The 23,175-nt window shown below is 35.0% G+C and overlaps 1 protein-coding gene across 3 annotated transcripts in view; it reads left to right on the plus strand.

Annotated features, from left to right (window-relative positions):
* SPOCK3 (SPARC (osteonectin), cwcv and kazal like domains proteoglycan 3) overlaps window positions 1-23,175 on the plus strand; it is a 296,939-nt gene that overhangs the window by 193,784 nt on the left and 79,980 nt on the right. For all 3 annotated transcript variants that reach the window (XM_045831898.1, XM_045831896.1, XM_045831897.1), the window contains one exon: window positions 14,081-14,204. In XM_045831898.1, coding sequence (XP_045687854.1) covers window positions 14,081-14,204 — 124 coding nt within the window. The remainder of the gene's footprint in view (window positions 1-14,080; window positions 14,205-23,175) is intronic.

Consider the following 23,175-nt stretch of genomic DNA (forward strand, 5'->3'; position numbering starts at 1 on the left):
CATCACAATTCATGTTATCTCACTCTGTACCTCTGTATCCGTGTACTTCTAACATGTAAGATGTATAGGAGAAGTGCTGAGAAAGAAAGAATAAAAGATCTAGAAGTTCAACAGAAATCAGGAAGACCCAGTAATAACGAAGAAAGTGGATCAAACTCTCAACAAGTGTTTGAAAAAGGCCTATGGAGATCCCGATATCTGTTCATCCTGCTCTTTAAAGGAGCTTAAAACTGTGATGTTCTTCATGTGTAGCACATTTTCAGTAGCAGAAAATATATTGCAAGTGGTTAATATAAGAGAAATGAACATTTTTTTAAATAGAAGAAATGAACTTTTCATTGCAAATAAACATAAAGTGTAAATTTAGTGTTCTAAATATAGTGTATCTAGCAGTATACAGAGAAGAGATACTAATTGCTGCCAATTCATGTTTTTAAAAATAAAAATTTTTGAGTACTTACACAGAGTGGGGGAAATGTAGGTTTACAGTTGTTTTTATGGAAAATAATACATTAATTAATAAATAATAACACAAGAATAAACTGTATTGTGTACTCAACTATTAGCTGACTTTTGCCATCCTCTGTATATTAGGGAGCATGGTAGTCACAGGGGTACAGAACTGAAAAAATATGTACAAATCTTTTCTGCTGTGAAAGAGCTCATATTCTATTGGTGGTAGGCTGATGATAAACAAAATTAAAATCTAGAGGATGGATATTAGATATCAGATAACCTAATGCAATTTAAGTTGCTTTTTATCTATACCAATGGATTGCTTTAAAATGATTTCGATTTCAGTGCTAAAGGAAATGAAAACATTTTCTTGCCACTAGCATGACTAAGCCCGAGTAATGGAAGTGCTCATGCACATATGGATATAGGAAATCCTCTGTGTGAGTGTCTACAAAAAAGGGGAGGAAGAAATAAATGGAATCTCTAAAACAGCCATTTTACTCTGTGGCAAGTGACAAGTTGATGTATTGATATTTTTTAGTTGCAAATCTAGAGTTTGTGCTTTATATATGAAACAATTTTAAAAGTGATCTTAAAAAGAAATCTGTCAAACATGCTATTTGGGGGCAAATGTAAATTGATCTCATGGAAGCACGTGCATGTTAATTTTCTTGTCCATACTTCATCTTAGGATCATTTGGAAGGAAATGCAAATGTTTTCTGGAAGTGCCTTCTATGTTAATCTGAGTGTCTGACCTTTTTATAATGCAATATTTTTTTAGTTCCTTCTTTTTGATTTATCTTCTCTCATGAAATGCTGCCTCTTTTTTCATTTTTATGGTGCCAGCAGAATTATTAAAGAGCTGTCAATTGAACTATGGCTGTCATTGTCCCTCTTTACAAGGAGAGAATATTAACCAGGATTTATGTCAATTTTGTTGGAAGAGCTCCTTTCTACAGACAAAACACTTGTTGCTTATAATGGTAGAGTAAAATACTGTAATCAAAGATGATAAAACCTACACAAATTCAGCATAAACAGTAAGTGAGGAATGTTGACAGCTTTTATATGTGTGAACATTTATTACTTTGTGTTTTATGGCTGAATTTCAACTACCCTTCTCCCTTCCCCCCATGCTCATTGTTCTGAGGAAACACTGTGTGTGTTTTCATAATTATAATACTTTATTTTTGGAAGATCAGTCATGTTTCTAGATAAAAGTGTTTTTTTTCTGAAGAAAAGCACTCATGTTTATCTAGCAGTAAAGGGATTAAATTGACTACACTGTAGAATCTTCAGAAATAAGAGGACTAGCAATTTACTGAAAAGTGTCCAAAACAGCATAACCCCAACTTTGCATCATGATCAATATTCGTCATTGAAATCTCTTAGTTTTCCATTGTTTACATCAAAAGTTTCTAACAGACTGAGTAAAAATTGACAGCAATTTGCTGTTGCTTTTTCACTCTGTCTGTTAATGATGTACACCTGATATATTAAAAGTTTTCAAATATTATATTGAAATCTTTTTGAAAAGTATGATTTTACATGGACTAAGACTAATAATTCAAGCTGAATATGGTATAAGAATCACCTAGAAGAAAAAAAAAACAATAGTTATGAAGTACCTTATTTTTCAGTTATTAAGGAAAATAGTATAAACCTTGCTGTTTGTTATATGTAAATGAAGCAACACATACAAAAAGCACTAAAGAACCATATTGATTTGAAAATAAAAAGAAGTTCTTGATTGTATGGAAAAACTGCATAGAAATGGCAAAATTGCTAATAAAAATGTAACTGGATTCACAGCTTCATTGGAAGGATATTTAAGTAACTGAAATATTTTTGCTCCTTCATTTGATCTTATCAAAATCTTCTAGGGAAGATTTGTGATCCCAGCTCAGGAACAAAAAAAAGTAGGAGTGACTTAGTGATATTGGTCAGTGCTCTCTGTGTCTTTACAATGTGGACACATTGGGAAGGAAAACATTCACAATTCAACTCCTGAAGCACTTTGACATCACTGGGGATAAAATAAAAATTTAGAATATGCATGGAAATTTAGCAAATTGCTCATGCATGCGCTGGGAAAATTTGGGAAATTAATTCCAAGCTAGTGCTCTCCGAGCCCCAACCCATCAATTCAAACCACAATCCTGCAAATATGTTTTGAACATAAAAGTAATGTTCTGTTTTAATTGGAGAACAGTTTCTTCAGGATAAAGAAACATTAAACATTATTAGCATAAATGAATCCTTAACAGAGTTTATAAATTCTACTCTTCTGTAGCATATAAACCTTAAGCAGAAGGTAACTCAAATATTCCTTAGCATTTTCCTTTATGTCAAATTTCTTCTTTATCTATGACTCTTTACAAATTTACTTTGAAATTATTTTAAAGTTGTATTCAATTACAAAGAAAAAAATGATAATGGACAATATAGAGATCAACAATAGAAAAAAACACCAAAATTATAAATAAAAATATTTTTATTGGTAATAACAGTGACTTATGATATAACAATGCTATACTAATTTTGTCAATTAACAATAATTTTTAAAACCAATAGTAGAAGGTTATTTACCATTCAAATGCTGCTGGCAGGAATGATTCATTAGGAATTTCAGTAGTGAAATATTTATCGGACGTAAATGTGATCCTGTCTCTACAAATAATTTTAGTTCACTGACACCATTTTATCTTATGACATAGGACTCCTCCTTCAGAACTTTCCACTTGCTGGCTGTGAATACATGGGAGGCTACAGAATTATTGCAAGCTATATACTTATTGATTGAGATACACCATGAAGTATTTCCACCGTTTTCCAGAAATGTTTTGAATAAAATAATAAAGTTGTTTCCTGTCATTATATAATTTCTTAATGAGCAAAAGTAAAAGTGTAACTCCTATCAACTGGGAGTCCAAGGAGCATTTTTTGTTTGTTTGTTATAGTTTTAGTTTTAACTTTATGGGATGTTTTGGGTAGTCAAGGTTGCAAAGTACTGTGACAAAGAAAGTCTTTGTTGTTTTTCTATACTCTGCACAAAACCATATTGGCATGGTCTATGTGAACTTGTAAGAGGCTTTTCAGCTATGACACACATGTTGGATCTTTCTTTAGGGAACTTCCACAGGCTACCTTACACCTCTTTTGAGGGATGGAAGCACTATACAGTTTGAAATGAAATTATTCTAAAGTTTTCTTCTTTGACATTTGATAAAAAAATATTGAATCTAGAGGTGAACTGGAAACTTTAAGGCAAAAGCAATAATGGGGACTAACAGAAGGTTTTTGACAAGTGTAATGAAATCATCAGTTGGCTTGATAAGAACCAGACTGTAGAGGAAGGAGAATTTGAACATCAGCAGAAAGAACTGAAAAAAGCCTGCAACCCCATCATGACCAAGCTGTACCAGAGTTCAGGAGGCATGCCAAGAGTAATGCCTGGGGACTTCTGGTGGTGGCCCATCATTGAAGAGGTTGTTCCAGAAAAAACATCAAAGAACACAAATTTGTAGCAAATTCCATGGCATTTTTTAATGTAGAGCTGCTATAGTAAGTGGGCATTCTTGACACTTGAATACGGAATAGGTGCATGGGGAAAGGAAAGAGCATGGAATATGTGCATAGAGAAAGGAAAGAACATTGCATTAGCATGGTATTGTAAGTGAAAAATGCAATTCTTAATAGAAAAATATTTAGATTGAAAAAAAATGTACATGTATGTTCAGTAGGGCTATTGTCCGAGTATATTTCCAGGGGTCAAGGGAAGAATTCATTAGTTATTAAATTACTAAAATAGAACTAGAGGGTTTTTTATCTGAAACATATATAACTATTATTATCTTTTCTCCTATTCACATTTAGTGGGAGAAGTTAGGGATTGTAGGTAAAGGGCAAAAGTTAAACTAACTTTTATCAGTAGTTGGGCTGCATTGAGATGGAAGCAACAAAGTCCTGTCGAAGATGGTTGTCTGAAGCCTAATTCAAGTAGGTTGTCAGACAGAACTGATCTCAAATGTTTCCATGAAGATATTTCAAAGGAGATCTGAAGAATGTAGCCTGAAGAAAATGCCAAAGGCGACAATTTTCTGTTAAAAGCTGTGTAACTTTCCTCCCACCCTTTAGAAAGCTGAGGTTCTGCAGATGCGGGCATGCACACTCTGTGGCTCTGAGGATCCGGACATGATCCTAAGAACCCACAGGGTTCTTGTGGTTATTGAATGTAAAATTCAATGAATTATTCATAAACGGCAGTTTAGTTTCTTCTCATGGTCTATATTTAGCAAAGCATCACCAATTACCCAACATCTGCATTTCATTCCAATCGAAGGGTTTGTAAAATTTAGCTTCACCAAAAGGATTGCTATAACATAGTTTATTTTCTCTTGGAGACAATGAAAGAGATGCTATTCAAACAGTAATTTCCTACCCCCAAATTCTTTAGGCTTTGAAAAATAATCTGTCTACCAATCATGTACTCAGGTGGTTATATAAATTTACATGTGTAGCCCTAAGAAGAAAAACTTTTGATTTCTTATTAAGATGTAGACACATTTTCATACTTGTTTAAAGTGAGTTATAAAAAAATAATGCCTTCATGTGATTTCTATTAGTTATCTTAAAGCAGAACCAATTTTTGAATTATTTCATTATGCATACTATGGAATTCACAAGCATGACATTAACTTCAATGCATATTTTATTGTGAATTATGTTCCTGATTTCTTTATTTTTTATACTTTCAAGTCCAAAATTGAGGTCCTATTAGAGAGGTTAATAAACATGTATTTTTAAAATAGAAATTATTATTGGAATGGCTGAATTGATGTCTGACTTGAAACCAAGAAGTTTAGGAATCACTTTCTATACTTTCATTTTTTAACCATGTTAAAATGAGATGTGTTTCAGATATTAATATATCTAGGTTGCTTCAGATCTCTGTATCATTTATGATAATAGTGTGTTATAGCATATTTATCCTCAAATTTCAGTGATATCACACAATGTTAATTTATTATACACATATAACAAGAGGAGCAGTCCTGGGTGAGCGAGGCTCTCTTCTTTTTGTTGACTTTGGGACAAAACTCTTCTTATAAGTATGCTTTTAGAGTTCCTTTTTCTACAAATACATAGTAGTACACAGACGTAGATTTATATACCCCTGAAGTTTGTGGGGCAGAATTACTATGAGGGTATTAAACAATACCCTTTTGGTCTGTTGTTGGGAAGTAATTAAAGAAATTCAGGAGTACCCATATTTTTTAGCAAAGGATGCATGTGCAAAGGAAAAAAAAGTAATGAAAACTTATGCTGAAACTTCAGCGTAAACCCTGAATGCTTGCAAATCTGCTATTCTTTAACCCATGAAATACTCTTTATTTAAACTTAAATGTCTAGATAATATATTAATAGGTTCAAAATAAGCTAGAGGCTTTCATTGCCTACTTAATAGCACAAATCCTAAGTAACCCAAGATTGAATTTTATCAAAGCACTGTTAGTGAAATAAACAAAAACCAACGTAACGCACCTTCGAAGAAGAAACGTAAAACAAGTACACAAATGTTATTATTTATCTGAAGTCTACAGCAGAGTTCCAGGAGATTAGGTTACACACTTGAACTTCCCTTCTATATGAAAGACAGTGCCAGCTCCCAGGAGAGCATCTTTCAGGCCAGTTTAACTTGGCCTTGTGATCCCTCACCTAGGGACTCACTAACCCTTCATTCAGTCTAACAGTTCCACTGAGCAGGCTTTGGCCAGTAAGAGAACAGTAAACATGATAAATCACTAGCCATCTTTCTACTTCTTGCAGCAGTACTAATGGGGATGTTGGGAAATGCAGAGTGCTCTTTATCTAGTGTATGTTTTATTGCCTCCAAACGCTCAGGGGGTGGGGAAACTGTGAGAAGGGCAAGAGAGATAGTGGTACAGTATTTTTTAAAGAAAATTGGCATGAGATTGTAGGTTAATTGGATTTTACTGCTTTAAAAAGTCAAGTGAGAAACAAAAAAATGCAGTAAATTAGCAGTGTTTTTAAAAGAGTGAAAGTATTGTTGAAAAGAAGCCTGTATAAATCACTCTTCCCCATACAGTTGTAAAGAGCCTAATTGTTCATTTCCCGACGCTTGCTTCCTTGATGAGCACTAGAGAACATGTTGCAAATTCTGTAATATGAGGTTGAAAGAGTCCTTGATAAACTGAAACAACTGAAAAAAATAATGTAAAATGCTTTGGCATGTACTTTATGCTAAAGCATAAGATAATCATTAGGAAAAGCAAGGCCCTTGCTTAAATATACTTCTATTCTAATTGACTTTTAATATCCAAGCCAAAATGACTTTTAAGGACTTCACTTACAAATTATTGATAAAAAGCATATTTGGTAAGGAAATAATGCTATAGAATTTCTATTTCTTAAGTGTACATATAAGCAAAGAAAATAGGAGCCATTCTTAGTGCTTTAAGCAGGGATGGACTTTCCCCTTTCCTTCTTTCCTCCCTCCCTTCTTTCTCTCTTGCTCCCTCTTTCATTTTATCTTTTCAGTGATATTTATCAAGACCTTAATGTGTGCTAAGATCAGGGAAATATACTGGAGTAAAAATGATGAGTAGTGAATAAAAAGTGAAAAGATATTAGTGGAGAGGGAAGACCACCTGTAAAGTTTTGGAAAAGATTGATCAGCAACGTACAAAAACAGAAAACTAGCTGGCAATGAGAACAAAGTCTGTGGACCCCACTCTCTGAAATAAATTCTTAGTATAATGCAATGGCTTCTCTCCTGCCTGCTCTGAATGCCAAGGATAATATATTTATCCCTATGCCATGACACTTAGTCCATTCACCCACTATTATTCCCTTCCAGTTTGCCCCAATGACCACACTCCTAAAAGCAAAAATACAGAGAAGCAAACCCTTTGTCTCTATCATCTGTTCTTTTACTAATTAAGAGTCAGTTGAAGCATGTTGATATGGCATTTTTATTGTTTATCTGTAAAAATGGCAACTTAATGTTTTTCTAATCTTCCTAACTGTAGCATTTAATTTCTCTAAAATTTAGTAAAGTGAAAAAATAAATGATTCTACTGAGACATAGATGAGATTAAAGTACATTATCTACTTACAGAAAAATCAGTTATGTCTGGCTGTGGTTCCATGCCTCAGACTAAGCTCACATTTGCAGAGGAGCCTAGCCTTGCAAAGGAAGGACAATACCTAAGTCCCAAGAAATTACCATGGACCACACATTTGTCATTTAAATGTAAAGGGGTTGGTAGGAGTAATCACTGGGCAAAATACACTCTCAATGTGAACTTACATATAGGATTCTTTAAGGCATCCCTGCTAACTAGGGTCTCCATCACTGAAGCTCTTTTGTTGTGAGAAAGGTAAAATCTTCCTTTTTCTAAGTAGCCTCCCTGTTGTATGTTGAATCCTGGCCCTAAAGATATATCTTCACCTTAACTACCAGAATCTGTGTGAAATATCTCATATGGTAAAAGGGATAATGTTACTTTTTTTCCTATTTTTAAAATTTTAATTATTGTTCAAGTACAGTTTTCTCCCTTTTACTCCCATTGGATAATGTTACTTTATATGATGAAAAATGTGATTATGTTAAAGATCTGGAAAGGCAGAGGTTTCCTGGATTACCAGAGTGGGCCCTGAACACATTCACAATGTATCCTTGTTGGAGAGAGATGGGGGATTCTGGCAAAGACACGAAGAGGGGAAGGTGATGTGAATATAGAGCAGAGAAGAATGCAGCCACAAGCCAAAGAATGCTGACAGCCACCAGAGGATGGAAGAGGCATGTACCAGGCGCACCAGATATCCTAGAGCTCCCTGAGAGAGTACGGTGGACTTTTGACCTCCATAACCCTGAGAAATTAAACTTCTGTTGTTTTAAGCCAGAAAGTTTTAGGTAGTTTGTTATAGTAGATACAGGAAACAAATACATGCTCAATTTATTCTATTTCTGCAAGCATGACCTAACCAAAGGGAAATCAGGAATATGTCAGAATGTTTTGCCTCGTGGCTCTAGAAAATGCTGTGGTCAAATTTAATTTATATGCTGTCCCACGTGATTAAAATGACTTCTGATGCTGGCCAACTGCTTTCTTCTTACCTGTGAATGGAGAGGCTCAGAGAGGTTAGAAGTATTTTTAGGCCACAAAATGCAGGCCTTTGCTTTAAGCAGCTCCATTGTCTCCCTTGCATCAAAGCTAGAGTAGCAGAAGTAGGGAACAAGTCGGTGTTCATTCTGATCCTGTCTCCTAGTGGTTCAGCAGATGTCATGAGGGCAAGACAAAGGCTCAGAATTAAGGGAGCTTGAATACAGGTTGGGTTAGATGAAAAGATGACTATATGGGTTTTTGTTACAGTAGAATTGATAAGTAATATTAAAAGGGTATAAGTGATGAGGAGAGAATGTGGGTCACAGACTGGTGGTGAAAGTGTTCTTGCCAAGTCAAACGTATTTTACAATAGAAACGGCATCAGAGGTGGGACTGCAAAGATGACAAGAAGTTGGCCAGATTAGCTCCATATTGTCCTTACTATACTTCCTGACACACAGGAAAACCTCACTCTCCAAGCTAGGCTTATCTTTTTATTCCCAAACTAATTTTGAGATCCAATGATTCTATCCAACTGTTATCTCTGGTTTGTAAAATAGTTCATGGACACATTGTTGGGTATTTAGAAGGATGCATAGATACTATTTATAGGTTAAAAGATAAAAAGTTATTGCATGAGCTAGTGGTGGGGTTTTGACAATGCCTAACTCATTTTCTAAAACATGGTGGGTAGATATAAGTAGCACTATATTACAAATAAAAATAATAAATGTTTTAAAAGACCTCTCTGATAACCTTTGATATATGTACCAGTTATTGAGATAGCATTTCTGGAAGAATATTTCCTTGTCTAGCAAATCTTACTCTACTTCTGATTTTACCAGACTGCATCGGCACATGCTTAGAAGTACACACTCTCAGGGTAGGGATTAAAATCTGGTAGAGAGAAAAATACCATGAAGTTAAACACTTAGACATTTGAGTTTGATTAGTTAAGCTAACATGAAAAGCTAATGTATGGAGAAAATTTTGTGCTCCTGACCTTTTCTCTCAGTCTATAAATCAGACTCAAGCAAAACATAGTAGCTTCTTTCTCCCCTCTAATTTCTATAGCTTTCCTTTTCCCATGAAGCAGTAAGAAGGAGGAGGCCAACAACAAAGACTTCCATGAAAGCAACACATGGAGGAAAAGCTGTTTTCTTTCCTTGAATTTTGGATCATCTTTAATGATTGTTTTCTTAAATAAAATGTGGCCTTTAATTGTTAAAGACTTCTGAGAAAGCTTTCAAATCTAGTGAGCAAGCAGTAGCTAAAATATTTCCTCCTGTTTAGAAAAATAAATCAAAATAATTTTTCAAAATTAAGACATATTTTTATATATAAAATATATTTTGAATAATCAAGCAATCTTTTCCATGTCTTTCAGTAAATGTTGTCTTGTTTCATTGTCATTTTCTTTTAGGTAGAATATTTTTCCCTTTTAAGCTGCATATCTGTCACTGTTATTTTTAAAATGTGAATACATTTTTTTCCAAATATAGAATCTCCTTGACCTTTAAGAATCACACATTTTTGTGAACTCAAATCTTAGTTCTTACTTTGCTCAGTGCTGATACTATAGAACTGTTTAAGGTTAAAGTGGTATCATAGTTAATGGTTGAAAGCTTGCTTTATCTATGCACATTAATAATTGAAAAAGTGAAGAATTTCCTAATTCTTATTTTAAAAATAGGATGTAGACTTAGTAATCATACTCATATGCTCATAACTGGAGTGAAATATATTTGTCAACACATTTAATAGAACCAATTCGCACATTAGCAAATTGGCCTCTATGCTGATTTTTTAAATCAGACTCACATATATGGTGGTGTATTATGTATTACACTATATAAATGTCAGGTTTAATTAGCTAGATGTACTCTCCAGATAACACTTATTTGTGATGGTGAGTCTTCCTTTAAAGAACATTTGAAGCAGTTATGATGTTTCACTTTTTTCACTTGTTAATTTACTTTAGATTAGAAATAATTTTCAAAGATCATTTTATTAACCATGCCTATCATTTTATTAATCATGCCTATCGATACATCTACAAATGGGCTTTTTTGGTGAATCTCTTTTTTATAAAATATATAGAGCAAGTGGATTTTTTATTCATACTGCAAAATAAGCTATGCTAATTTATTTTATATATTTGGTAATGTTTCCTATTATGAATTAATGTTTACTTTTTATTTTTAGAATATGCCTTTTTACTTAAAATTGATAACTTATACTGTTTTGCTTCATTGCTCAATTTACTGTCGTACAGAGTGCAGAAATCAAATAAAGCAATTAGTGGTCACAATAGATTTAAGTTCTGTATAGGACTTTCTAATTTTCAAATAATTTTGTTGCCCCAAAAGCTAATTTACTTCACCTGGCTAATATATCTGTCTTTTTTTTTCCTGAGGCCCATGACAAAAGAGTAAGGGTGGCCTTGTTTACTGAAGTGTTTTGTGTCCAGTAGAGAAGTCAAGACTTGGCAGTTGTGTCTCACGGAAGAATTCCTCCACAACTCAGGCAGACCTTAAAAAAAAAAAAAAAAAAGACCGACCAAAGGAATTAAAATGTTAGGTGTACCAAGTAGACAAGAAATACATCAAGTTGCCTTTAGCGGAGGTGTTCACAGAATATTTCACTTGAATGCTGTTTTATCCAGCTACAATGAAATTATTCCCTTAAAGCAAAGTCATTAAAAATTAACATAGGTACATAGACAAAGAAGCAAATATCCCTAAAATTTTAAGATTTAGATACTGATGGTTCCCTTCTAAGATAAATATATAGTAAATACTCAGCATTTCATTTGGTTTCCATATTTAAGGTCTAAAGTTTATAAAATATGTGAGATCCAGGAACCTACATGGCTTTAGAAAAATATATAATATGAAATAATTTTATGATTTATTGACAATGTTTCTTGATATTGTAATAAAAGTATTATTTGATTCTCAGGCATACTTTCATGGAAATCATGCCTATTTAAACACTGTGTAAACACAGGTCTGTTTCATCCTTGTCTTTCATTACTTATCACCAGACAGGGCTCCCTCCATATCTTTCATTTGCTATCTTGAGATAGCTGAGTTTTGCAACTTCAGCATTCCTGGCATTCTCTTGCTCCATTAAACATCATCCTTCACACCATAATGATATATTAGTTTCACTTGGTAACACTAAACCAAGTCCTAAAATTATAACATATGGCCAATATGCACTGCCTATGCTTCTAATTTTTGTTGAGTGCCTTCAAATAAGCAATTTTAGTAAAGATATATAGAGTGATGAAATGCTCAAGACCAAATGATCCATACTGACGAAGCTTAGCATTGTAGAAATGGAGAAATTAAGACTAAGGGAGGTTACTGCCTGCCCAGCCTGCTTAATGTCATGATCACACACGAAACTTAAGTCGAATTGGAATGAGATTTCTTTCTGCTAACCATTTTGGTAATATCTTTTATGCTCCTTCCAAAATCAATGTAAATCCTAATACATGAAAGTCATGTTCAACTTATCTTTTTAAATTGCACAACATGATTAACTAAACGTAAAACCAAGTATCATAATTGATGAAACAGGTATAGCTATAATTAACATTGTAGTTATTAGAAAAGTAAGAGATTGATGCACTTTCACATGTGACTGATGCTGGGGAATCCCCCTGAAAGCGGGATCCCCTTTCAGGAAGGAATCCCCCAGGAAAGGAAAGAATCCCCCAGAGTGAAAGATCAGGAACACGAGAAGATGGTTCAGGGAACAAGGAGATGCTTTGATTCAACTGCCCCCAAATAAGTGCTGTAAAGAAACACTAGCAGCAGTGTAAGTTCACCTTTGTTAGTTTAATTTCACAGCTATTAGAAGCAAAACAATAGGTATATTGGTATGAAACTACTTAGTGCCTTGAATGGTGGAATATAGTATATGTATATATAATACATATCATAGTATGTATTTTATATATATCACAAAGCAAATATATATATGATCCTGTTTTGATAAAGTACTTTTTATTGGTTAGAAGCCTGAATTTAATAATAATTTCTCCCAATGTGTATGAAAAGCAGTTTGCATAATTTTATGCCTTGTTTTGATTACACAAAGTGAAAGAAAATTGCAAGAAGAACATTTTATTTTATTTATTCCCTTCTGTTCCACTTCTGTAATTTGTAAGTTTTGATGTGGTATAAAATAATGTTTCAGGTTTTCCAGTCATTGTTTTAATTACCATTATAATTTTGTGCCAAGTAATTAATGAATAATAGGAACATGGCTGTTCCCCCCCTTGTATCTTTTATGAGATAAACTCTGTGGCCAGGCAAGATTTTAAAGTGGTCTTTTGGCAGAATTTACAAAATTGAAATGAAGAAAATGCATGTGGAGTTATGATATGCTTCATGAAAGTCTTTAGAGAGAGACAGGCACCCGAGCCAAGGAGAGAGGGGAAAAGAGAATGATAAACATTTTTTTAATGCCCACTTACATTTATCAAAATGTGAAGTACATAGTTTGAAATTTTCCTATAATGAAGATTTTTACTATATTTCTTAGTAGTCTTTGTCTTAGTGTCTTAGTAGACACTTTTATGTACATTTGACTTATTCATGAAAATAAAATTAAAAGCCAAAATAAGCAAATGTTTCTAGTAAATCATCTTTTCTCTTCCTGATATAGACATCACAGTATTTTCTATAAACAATTTTAATGAGTACCGATTTACTAGCATAGTTCTAAAAGTCTTATTTTTAAGTCCTTTACCCCCTCTATATAAATTATACACAAAAAATAGAGTAATAAAGCAGTTTAATTGAAGTGGAAAAATAAATAAATGTAAATGCAGGTAGCAAAAGAGAACGGGTTTTCCCAAGTTATTTTTTGATCAAAGCCTAATGAATCTATTTTGAAGCATTTCTGCACAATAGAAAGAGGATAGCCTATCACTAAATCTACTAATTTGGTTCTCTAAACACTGGTTGTTATTGGAAAAAGTTTAGTACTTTATGTTCTTTTCTCTAAAGTAAGCTACTCTTACTTTCTGATACATTGGGTACGCCCAGCAAATTAGGTGTCTGTTTTCTGAAACGGTTCCTGACGGAATACTAGGGTGGCTCTTTAGACACCCCCAGACATGTGAGTCCTTTATTGCTGAGCAATTGTTTCTGTTTCTGGATCTATCAAAAATATGTCACAACTATGAATTAAAACAAAAATACATAGGATGAAATATAATCTATATGGAATTAGAAGAATATTTCTAAGAAATATATTCTCACTTTATTATAGGGCAACCTTGATATCCTCGTAAGAAACAAAATGTTATCATGAATGTAATCTCTGTGGAGATCAATAGATTGAAAAGGAGAAAATAGTTTCTGATTCCAATTCATCTTTAAGATTTGGAGTGATGGTGGAAAAACATGATGTTAATATAAATTTATTAGTTTTTTAAATAAATGCATTGTGTGGTTGTTTTTTTTTTTAACAGCGTGAAAGATCCGGGCGTGGGCCACAAGCAGTGGAGAGGGCTCGTGTCATCCACCTGCAAGCAGTGCCCAGGGACCTACCCCAGCCCCGTCTGTGGCTCAGATGGTCACACCTACTCTTCACAGGTAAACAAAATCAGAGTCATTTAGTGTGAATTACACAATTCCAATTTGTTAGTAGGTGCTTAAATCTCTTAGTTCACCAATGTGGTCATCCATGTATTCTTTTAGCTTTAAAAATAATGTGAATAATTTCATTGGTTTGAAATGTGATTCAATGTATATTTGTTTCTCCTATTAACAATTTTTCAAACTTGAAATACTGAAGCTGTGAACACTCTGAACCCTCAAATATTAAAGCCAACATCATTTTTAGAGACAAGGGAAGGGAAAGAGAAAGAGAGGGAGAGAAACATCAATGTGTGGTTGCCTTTCATGTGTCCCCAACTGGGGACCTGGCTGGCAACCCAGGCATGTGCCCTGACTGGGAATCTAACTGGTAACCCTTTGGTTCACAGGCCCACGCTCAATCACTGAGCTTCACCAGCAAAGCCAACATTTTTTAAGTGCTATGGTAGAAGTGGTCAGGAATGTTACCATACATGTGATAATGTTAACAATTATTATTATTATATCAGTAGAGGTAAGCTACAATCTGTTAGTATCATTACTTCTTTTATCTCATATGTTATTTTCTATATTACTTTGTTTAAACCTCCAAATATCTTTTTTTAACAAATGAGAAAACTAAGAATTAGAAAGATGTAGCAAACTTTATGTATTTAGTTGACATTGATGGCAAGATTTAAGGCCTTTTCTGACTCAGTGTCTGTTCTCTACATTAATCTGTGTCCTGATCAGCAAAACAAACAAATGAGCAAAAGAGAACCAGAGAGATATAAATAAAGAACAAACGGACAGTGACCAGAGGGGAGGGAAAAGAGGTGTAACGGGGAAAAGAAGGGGAAGGGTCGAGTCGAGGAACATGTATAAAGGACCCAAGGACAAGGACAATGGGGGGGGAGAGTATCAATGTAGGAGGTGGGGGTGGGGAAAATGGGGACAGCTGTAACAGAACAACAATATTTATTTTAAATGTGTCCTTATTTAAATATTTTGGAGTTTTTAAGAACTGTATCTAATAAGACATTGATAAGTTGTTTTTGTTTGTTATTATGTGACAAATGAATAAAAGCTCACAGCCTCTTACTGAATCTTTGGGGACAGATACACTTGTGAATTTTGAAAACATATATTTTAACAAGGTATTGTTAGGTAAAATATGTTTTAAAAGCATATTCTATGGTGTTCTGAGTGGAACCTTATACTATAATTAAATATATTAACATCTCTTTAAGGAACTATATGACTATTCACATTAAATAGAATATATGAAGTCTATAAAATAACCTTACCTCAGTTCCAAAAATCTGTGGGCTATTTGAACATTTTGTTCTTTGGATACCTCTTTATGAGCCATACTTGGTCTCAGTGAATATTTCCCTACAACTTCCACTTGCATTTTACAATTGCTAAGATTGATTAAGAGCACTACAATGACAAGACAGATTAATCCAGGCAATAAATATATGCTTAGTACTTACTGGATGCCAAGCACAATGTCTCCTTAATTAAGCTGCCACGTGTCTATTTGCTAAAGTGTTAAGATGTATATAGAGGTATAGATGTTGCTGAGAGAGAAGGGAGTACGTCACTGGTCTTCTCAAAATGACCGTGATCTTGGTGAATCTTAACTTCGCAAGATTAGAAAACTCATGTTGTCCACACAAGGGAGAATGAATCTATCTCATATTATCACATCCCACAGGATGATGATGTGCAAACCATTATACTGCTTTATTCAGTTACAACTAAGGACGCATATTATAATATCCAAACTGGTAAGTAGAGCCACATGGGAAGCAAATTTTAATGCTAATTTTATTTGATAAACATTGATAGTTGAACAAGTTACATAAATAGAGAGACTGGCTTTATCACTGGCAGCCAGCTGAGACAGATGTATGTCCTTCTCAACATTAGAAATGTATGTGCTGGCAGGACTGATACATTTGTGTCCTGAGGGCCTTGATGCCTGGAGAGGGCTGGCCTTAGTCTAGTACCAGCTTGTTTGGGGCTTTCTTCAGGATGCTACTAAGAGGTGATCAGTTCTTTCACAATTTAGTTTCAAAGTATACAAAGTTACAATCACCAGGGATTTCCATCTGTTCAGACCATATGGGAAGCCTTGTTTGTTGATTTTAGAGAAACGTAATTGGCATACTCCTTCTCAAGACTAAATACACCTATCATAAGTAGATTAATTCCCATATATTTCCAGCTCCATGGGGTTTCCCCCTTGTTCTCCTTTGTATTGGGCACACTGAAGCCCAGATTGCAAATCATATGTAGTCCTATTTATTAGTCAGAAAGTTATCGGAAGGTATCCAAATGAAGACTTTATTCAAATGACTTTCTATATTTTAGAAACTATACCTCATTACACAATATGAATAATATGGAATGATGATTTTGTTAGAGTTCAAACTCTGAATTTGTCAGCTTGTCTAGAACTCCTAAGCAGAGTATATCAAAATGTATACACAAAAAAGACAAAAGAATAGATAAAGAACTATGAAAAAGTAGATTTATTTGAAAAAAATATTGGGACTTCTGTGATTTTCACAAGAGGTATTTTTGTAACATTGATTTTTTCCTGTTAAGAAAAACAATTGACTTTTTCAAGAAGTTGTCTTAATCTTACTTTTTAAAAGAACCAATCTATTTTGAATTATTTCAAATTGAGCAATGCCAGAAAAATCAAAATGTAAGTCTGTTCAAGGTTATTTGAGAGGTAATCATTCCTGGAATTGACACAGAAGGTGAAGGTCTTTGTTTCTTTACTTGAGGCAAAGCCTATTCTGATTGTATTGTCAAGCTTCAGTAAGAACTAGGCATTGTTCTTTGATACATCTGCATTAGACCTTGGATATATTTGTCACTAACTCCTGTAAATTGTATACTACTTTTGCTGAGCAGAAGTCGATCAATAATATTAATGTTTTAGAACTCAGCAGGGCATCTGTAATATAAATTTCCTGGGGACAGCACATTGCATGATTTTGAACACTTCCATAATACTTAGCCATGCAGTGCTTGGCTACTGAACTAAATAATGGTTAATTCCTTCAGAATGAATATTGTTTATAAGAAATGTGTGTGTGTGTGTGTGTGTGTGTGTGTGTGTGTGTGTGTGTGTGTGTTCAGGAGAGATGAATGGGAAGTTGATGCTGCAGTTCCCAACTCTGGCTGCCGAGGTGAAACTTCGGTTGGTTGCGAGTGGGGCCCTGTGAACCTGAATTGTAAAAGCTCCCCGGGCGGGTTTTACACGTGTCCATGATTGAGAAGCACTGTTGCACCCCTCCAGATTATTGCTTTTGAAATTTAAATATGAGGGTTTTAAAAACATGAATCAGAACAATAACTTTTGAGAAAATTTCATCTTAAGTTCCAATATTGTACTAATATTTATCTTTCACTTTTTTCCCATATTTGAGGCACTCTGTTACTTGCTCTTAATAGTCACTGATTCTAATAGTTCTCTGTACATGTTGAAAGATAGAAAATTTCTTACATGTCACCATTTTGATGTGTTGCATCTATTAGTGTTTGGTGTTTAACTGTTCTATCTCCCTTCCTGTGAGTACTTTGAGCTGAGATAATTTTCAGTTGGAAGATCGACAGACAGAAATAGATGTGCACTGTTTCTGTGTGAACCGCTTTGCAACAAAAGCTAGGTCTCGCTTCGACTTGGGCATGCCGCCAGCTTGATCAAGAGGACAACCCCGACATATTATCCGAACCCTCGGGATAAGCTCTTATTAAATCACTGAGCTTTAAAGGACATAACATGGGTTAGCTTTCTTATAAAATCTCAGATTTGAACAGAACTCAATGGGACATCTAGGACAAACTTCTACACAATATGCAAGTCCCCGATAAGACTCCGTGTTCTGTGAGATAAGCGTCTGTGTTTGAGGGGAGTTCTAATCGTCAGGAAAGCTTTCCTCTGCTTACACTGATTTGACTTGAAACATGCCCTATTTCTACCTTCTGTGGCCATATTGATGCACAAAATACATATTCTAGTTTCTTCTGTCATTGGGAAAAATGTGAATTTCTAAATTTTCCATTTAAATGTAACAAGAAGGTAAAATCAGCCTAAGGACTGATTATTATTTAACTTTTGTCAAACTGTATTCCTATTTTTATATTCATTTCACACACACTTATTCAGAGATGAACTTTTTTTACATAGCTCACCTGCACTGAGTCCAGACCATGCAACATTGTTCCTGGAAACCCAGCCATTTACCTTGCCCTAATGTTTGGTCACATTAAACCATATTTAATTAAATTGTAGATATGATATTATTGTTGAACTTATTTTTAAAGACTAAAAAGTAGAGTGGTGGTAAGGATAAAACTCATCTGACAGAAATGAAGATTGGAGTTATTTCTTAGTCTTAAGTGTTTAGCATGTTGTATCAGCTGTTTCTTTGGAGGTTGGCTGAGGGAGAACCTCCAGTGTAATTTTTTATTTTCAACCCAAAAATGCTAATTCAGAAGAAATTAATGAATATGCTCCTCTTCTGAAAATATTATATTTGGGTTAAAAATCATTACCAAATAAATGTGAAATGTGATTTTTTATTTGGATTTTAAAAATTAAAAATAATCACTGAATTACCACACTGTTTAAATATTTCCTAAGAAAATATTGAGTAAAAATAAATTTTAATTATTTTGCTCCCTAATCCTGGATTTATTTTCTCCTCAGGATATTTGGTATGTATGGAATATAACACACAGAGCAATTTAGTGTTTTATAATTTGTGAATTCATTATTAGTGTATTCAAATTGTACATAGGCAGGTAAGGGAATAATAACATATCGTGATACATGCTTTTTGCTTTTAAAAAAGGAAAAATAAGAAAATTATGTTTAAACATAAAAACTATGTGCCATTTCTATAAAAAGATTCTTATAACAAAGTAACTATAAACATTAGACTTTTTATGTTGCCAACTTTGGCCCACATGGGCTGCTGTCAGGAAACTCAGTGGGCAGGGTGATAGAATTTCCTGTTAATTCTACAGGAGATTCCAGGTGGCTGAACTGGAATTGAGTTTCAATTCCCCGAGCCCCCTTTGGATAGGCTGTCACTCAGAGAATACAGCAGCCAGACCAGCCTGCAGTTATGTTAGGGGAAGGAAGGAAAAACCCTGAATGCTTAATATAGGCACCTGCAACCTCTTTTCATCCTGTTACCCAGGAACTCGCTGAGAGGGTGATGTGGACACTGGTCTGCAGTGTCCACGGTGTCATGGATGAGATGAGACAAATTCAAAGGGACTACAGAAATCCTGTGGAGAAAAAGAGACAGCATGGCCACTCTCCTGAGTGAGAGAGGGCCAGCCCCCGGCCCTTGCCTGGACAAACTTTCATTGCTTTTCTGGGTACATTACATTGAGGCTGGTCATCATTTACTATGCACAGGTTCACTTTAGGTGGTTACCTTTTACAGAAAACAAAGGAGAAGGTGTGGCTGATTACATCACAGAAGAAGAATATTTGCAAATGTAAAGGCAAAATCGGTTGAACTGGTTACACTTGTCGTTGGGAGGTTTAGCACAGATTTTAGGAAGTTACTTGAAAGATACGCAGCAAACATTTGCTGCCTCAATTCAGGGTGAGGGAGTTTTAGCAAAAAGCAAGTCTCAAAGCGGCCTAGGTACAATGCAGGCCCGATTCCCCACAGGAAAACCATCCGTGGGTGTGGGTCATGTGTGTCAGACTTCGCTTCCCACTGTCCATTCCGAGTGGGAGCTGGGCTACATTTCCCATGCCACACAGAGCGGTCTCCTATAAGAGGGTACAGAGGGTATGTTCCCTCTCTGGACATGGAGACATTCAGTGACTAAGCTGTCTTAGTAAGGCAAGGGAAGTAGACTCTGAAATATTTTTCAGTAGATTTTTGAAGAGACCCTCCCAGCACTTAGACTATCAGATGCTTAGACTATCAGATACCCCACCACGTTCCAATAAGGCATTGAATACTTTGCCTGTAAGTTCATTATTGACTAGATGCTTTGATAAAAATGTCAGTGTTGTCTCACTACAGATAATCCCCAAAGTCAAACACATGACATGACACAGATTAGTTTCAAAGGACACAGTGATGTGCTCCGAGTCAGCTGATGGAACTGGAATAGCAACAGCACCATCAGAAAAAGTATCACCAGAGACTTATAGCTGATATCGTTCTGTTGGGGTTGTGAGGCCCCGAGGTAGGGAGAATGCTGCAGCTTCCTGGATGGCTTCCAAATCATATTGATTTAGCTGGCATAAAGGATCCCGTAGAATGTCCAAAGAAGAACATACTTCTTCCAATACCCCAGGAATTCACTTAGGTGCCAGGACTACATTTTAGTGATGGTGACCAAAGAGACAGCAGTTTTCCTTGACTGTTGGCCAGACTGAGCATTGTAAATCCACCCAGACAGTCCTAAAAAACTTTACTTAGCAGCCAGGCTCCTAAATTTTGTCTGGAATGTATCAGCCTTTTCTGCTGGCATAATAAGCCTGAAGTCAGTCAGAGTCATTGAGATGGAGGCTTCAGACTTTGTAACCAATAGGGCATCATCAGTGCAGACAAAACTTTAGACACCAGCAAGTGTACGCACCTACTGGTGGCAAAAGGCAAAGGAGAGTTTTCCACTAAACAGTTTGGCATGTGACCCTTGGCTCTTCCACAATGAGGAAGGCTCCTCTCTGGTACTTATCAGACAGCAAAGTACAAACATATAGCACACAGTGCCTACTATACATTCAAATGTAGAAGCAAAGACACACATTAAATTGGTGCAGAAAGCTCCACAAGAAAGGTCACATTGGCTTACCTTCCACAGGGGAAATCTTACCTGAATTCTAGCAATTGAATTCGGTGTCACCTTCCCAACAGAGCCAGACACAACGATAACTTGGGTACCTGAATTCATTACAGCCATAAAAGGATACATTTGAAATCGGTTACAGATATATTTTTGTGTGCATGCTTTTCCTAGGATAGTTGTTTAATTACAATATTTAATGAATTCTTAACCCCTGAAAAGTAAACTAGTGTTTTCATCTCCTATCTTGATACCCTTGTCATTTTTCCTTTTTATATTCACCCTTTCTATATAAACTCACCTTTACTGATATGTTTTAACCACCCCAGTTAGCAGGGCTCACCTCCTTACTACAGCCAACACTGCAGGAGTCTTTCTTCCCAATGTGTATAGCTGTAAGAATAGTATATGTTTTCAAGTAGATTTCGATATTTCTTAAGCGTAATAAACAAGGCATTTCCTCAAACATTAATTTGCTAAAACAGCTAATAAGAAATTTTAAGGATGTAAGCTCTGTAGACTTTGAAATGTATGCACATGCTATCACACTTTAGTATTTTGACATTTGTGGAACAATTGTTATGTCATTTACTACATTGAGGTCCTTAAAGTCTTTTACATTATTACCTAAATTTAACCTTCTGTCCTGAATCTTTCATCCCCTTATATGTTATTTTAAAATGCATCCCATTTTTACTTACTCCCATTCTTTTTTAAACCATTCACTCCCATTTATATTTGTAAGAATCATTTCTTCTCAATGGCATCCTCATTTTCAGGAGTACTTAGTGCCATGTCCTTCTATTTTCATCCATGTCCAAGTTATTTTTAACCACTCATACTTTTTTGGAAAGATTTATCTGTCAAATCCTATATTATGCACTAAGAAAAACAATGAAAATATAAAATCAATAGTAAGTTAAATGATTTATATATATATTTTATCAATCATCAAGCAACATGTCTTCATAGGTTGTGTTTTAATTGACTCTATTACTGATGATTGCTACTGCAATGGTCTAAAATAATTTAAGCAAGAATTTTGTTAAAATAACAAAATTCAATGAATGTATAAGAATAAAATGAAGCCCTGGCTGGCGTAGCTCAGTGGATTGAGCGTGGGCTGCGACCCAAAGTGCTGCAGGTTCGATTCCCAGTCAGGCCACATGCCTGGGTTGAAGGCCATGGCCCCCAGCAACTGCACATTAATGTTTCTCTCTCTCTCTCTCTTTCTCCTGCTTCCCTCTCCAAAAATAAATAAATAAAATATTTTTAAAAAAGAATAAAATAATAATAAAATAAGTATACTATGCCAGTGATCATTAAAATGTTTAAATTTATTTCCAGATTTTAAAGTCCAGGGTAATCTGTTTAGAACAATGGCCAACAAATAGGAAAATATATACATTTGCAAATGATGAATTATGCACAGAAATCACAGAATAACAGGTATTTTAGTGCAGCTGATCTTATACCTCAACTGAATAATTAAGTAATATGAAAAAGAGTAAGGCCTTACATACGCACATACTCACAGTCTTGACTGAGGTGAAGGAATATTATACTCCTGACATCAGGATGACTTTGGATTGAATTGGGTTTAAGGTAGAATGTAAGCTGACAATCTCATGGGCATCTGTGAACACACTCTGATACGCATCAAAGGGAAACTTTTCTTTTTTTTCTTTTCTTTTTTTTTTAAAGGTGTACCATGTTGCCCAATGCAATACATAGTAGCATCTTTTTTTAAAAATTATTTTTAGAGAGGGAAGGAAGGGAGAAAAAGAGAGAGAGAAAAACATCAATGTGCGGTTGCTGGGGGCCGTGGCCTGCAACCCAGGCATGTGCCCTGACTGGGAATCGAACCTGCAATGCTTTGGTTTGCAGCCCGCACTCAGTCCACTGAGCTACGCCAGCCAGGGCAAAGGCAAACTTTTCAAAGTGATTACTGCATCCAGTTCTGTGTCCACAATCTGTGAGTCGAGTTGTTTTTCCCTGGCACGTTCTGATGCTGCCCTGCAAGACAGTGTAAGGTCTGTCCCAAATGGGAAGCTTATGTTGAGTATATTGACATCTTTAATTTTGGAAGAAAAATAAAAGTTTAGTTATAATAATTAGTGTTTGAAGAATTGGAGATAATCTG

This window comes from Phyllostomus hastatus, unplaced genomic scaffold, assembly GCF_019186645.2.
Source record: "Phyllostomus hastatus isolate PE091 unplaced genomic scaffold, TTU_PhHast_1.1 phas_contig_159, whole genome shotgun sequence".
Taxonomy (NCBI): domain Eukaryota; kingdom Metazoa; phylum Chordata; class Mammalia; order Chiroptera; family Phyllostomidae; genus Phyllostomus; species Phyllostomus hastatus.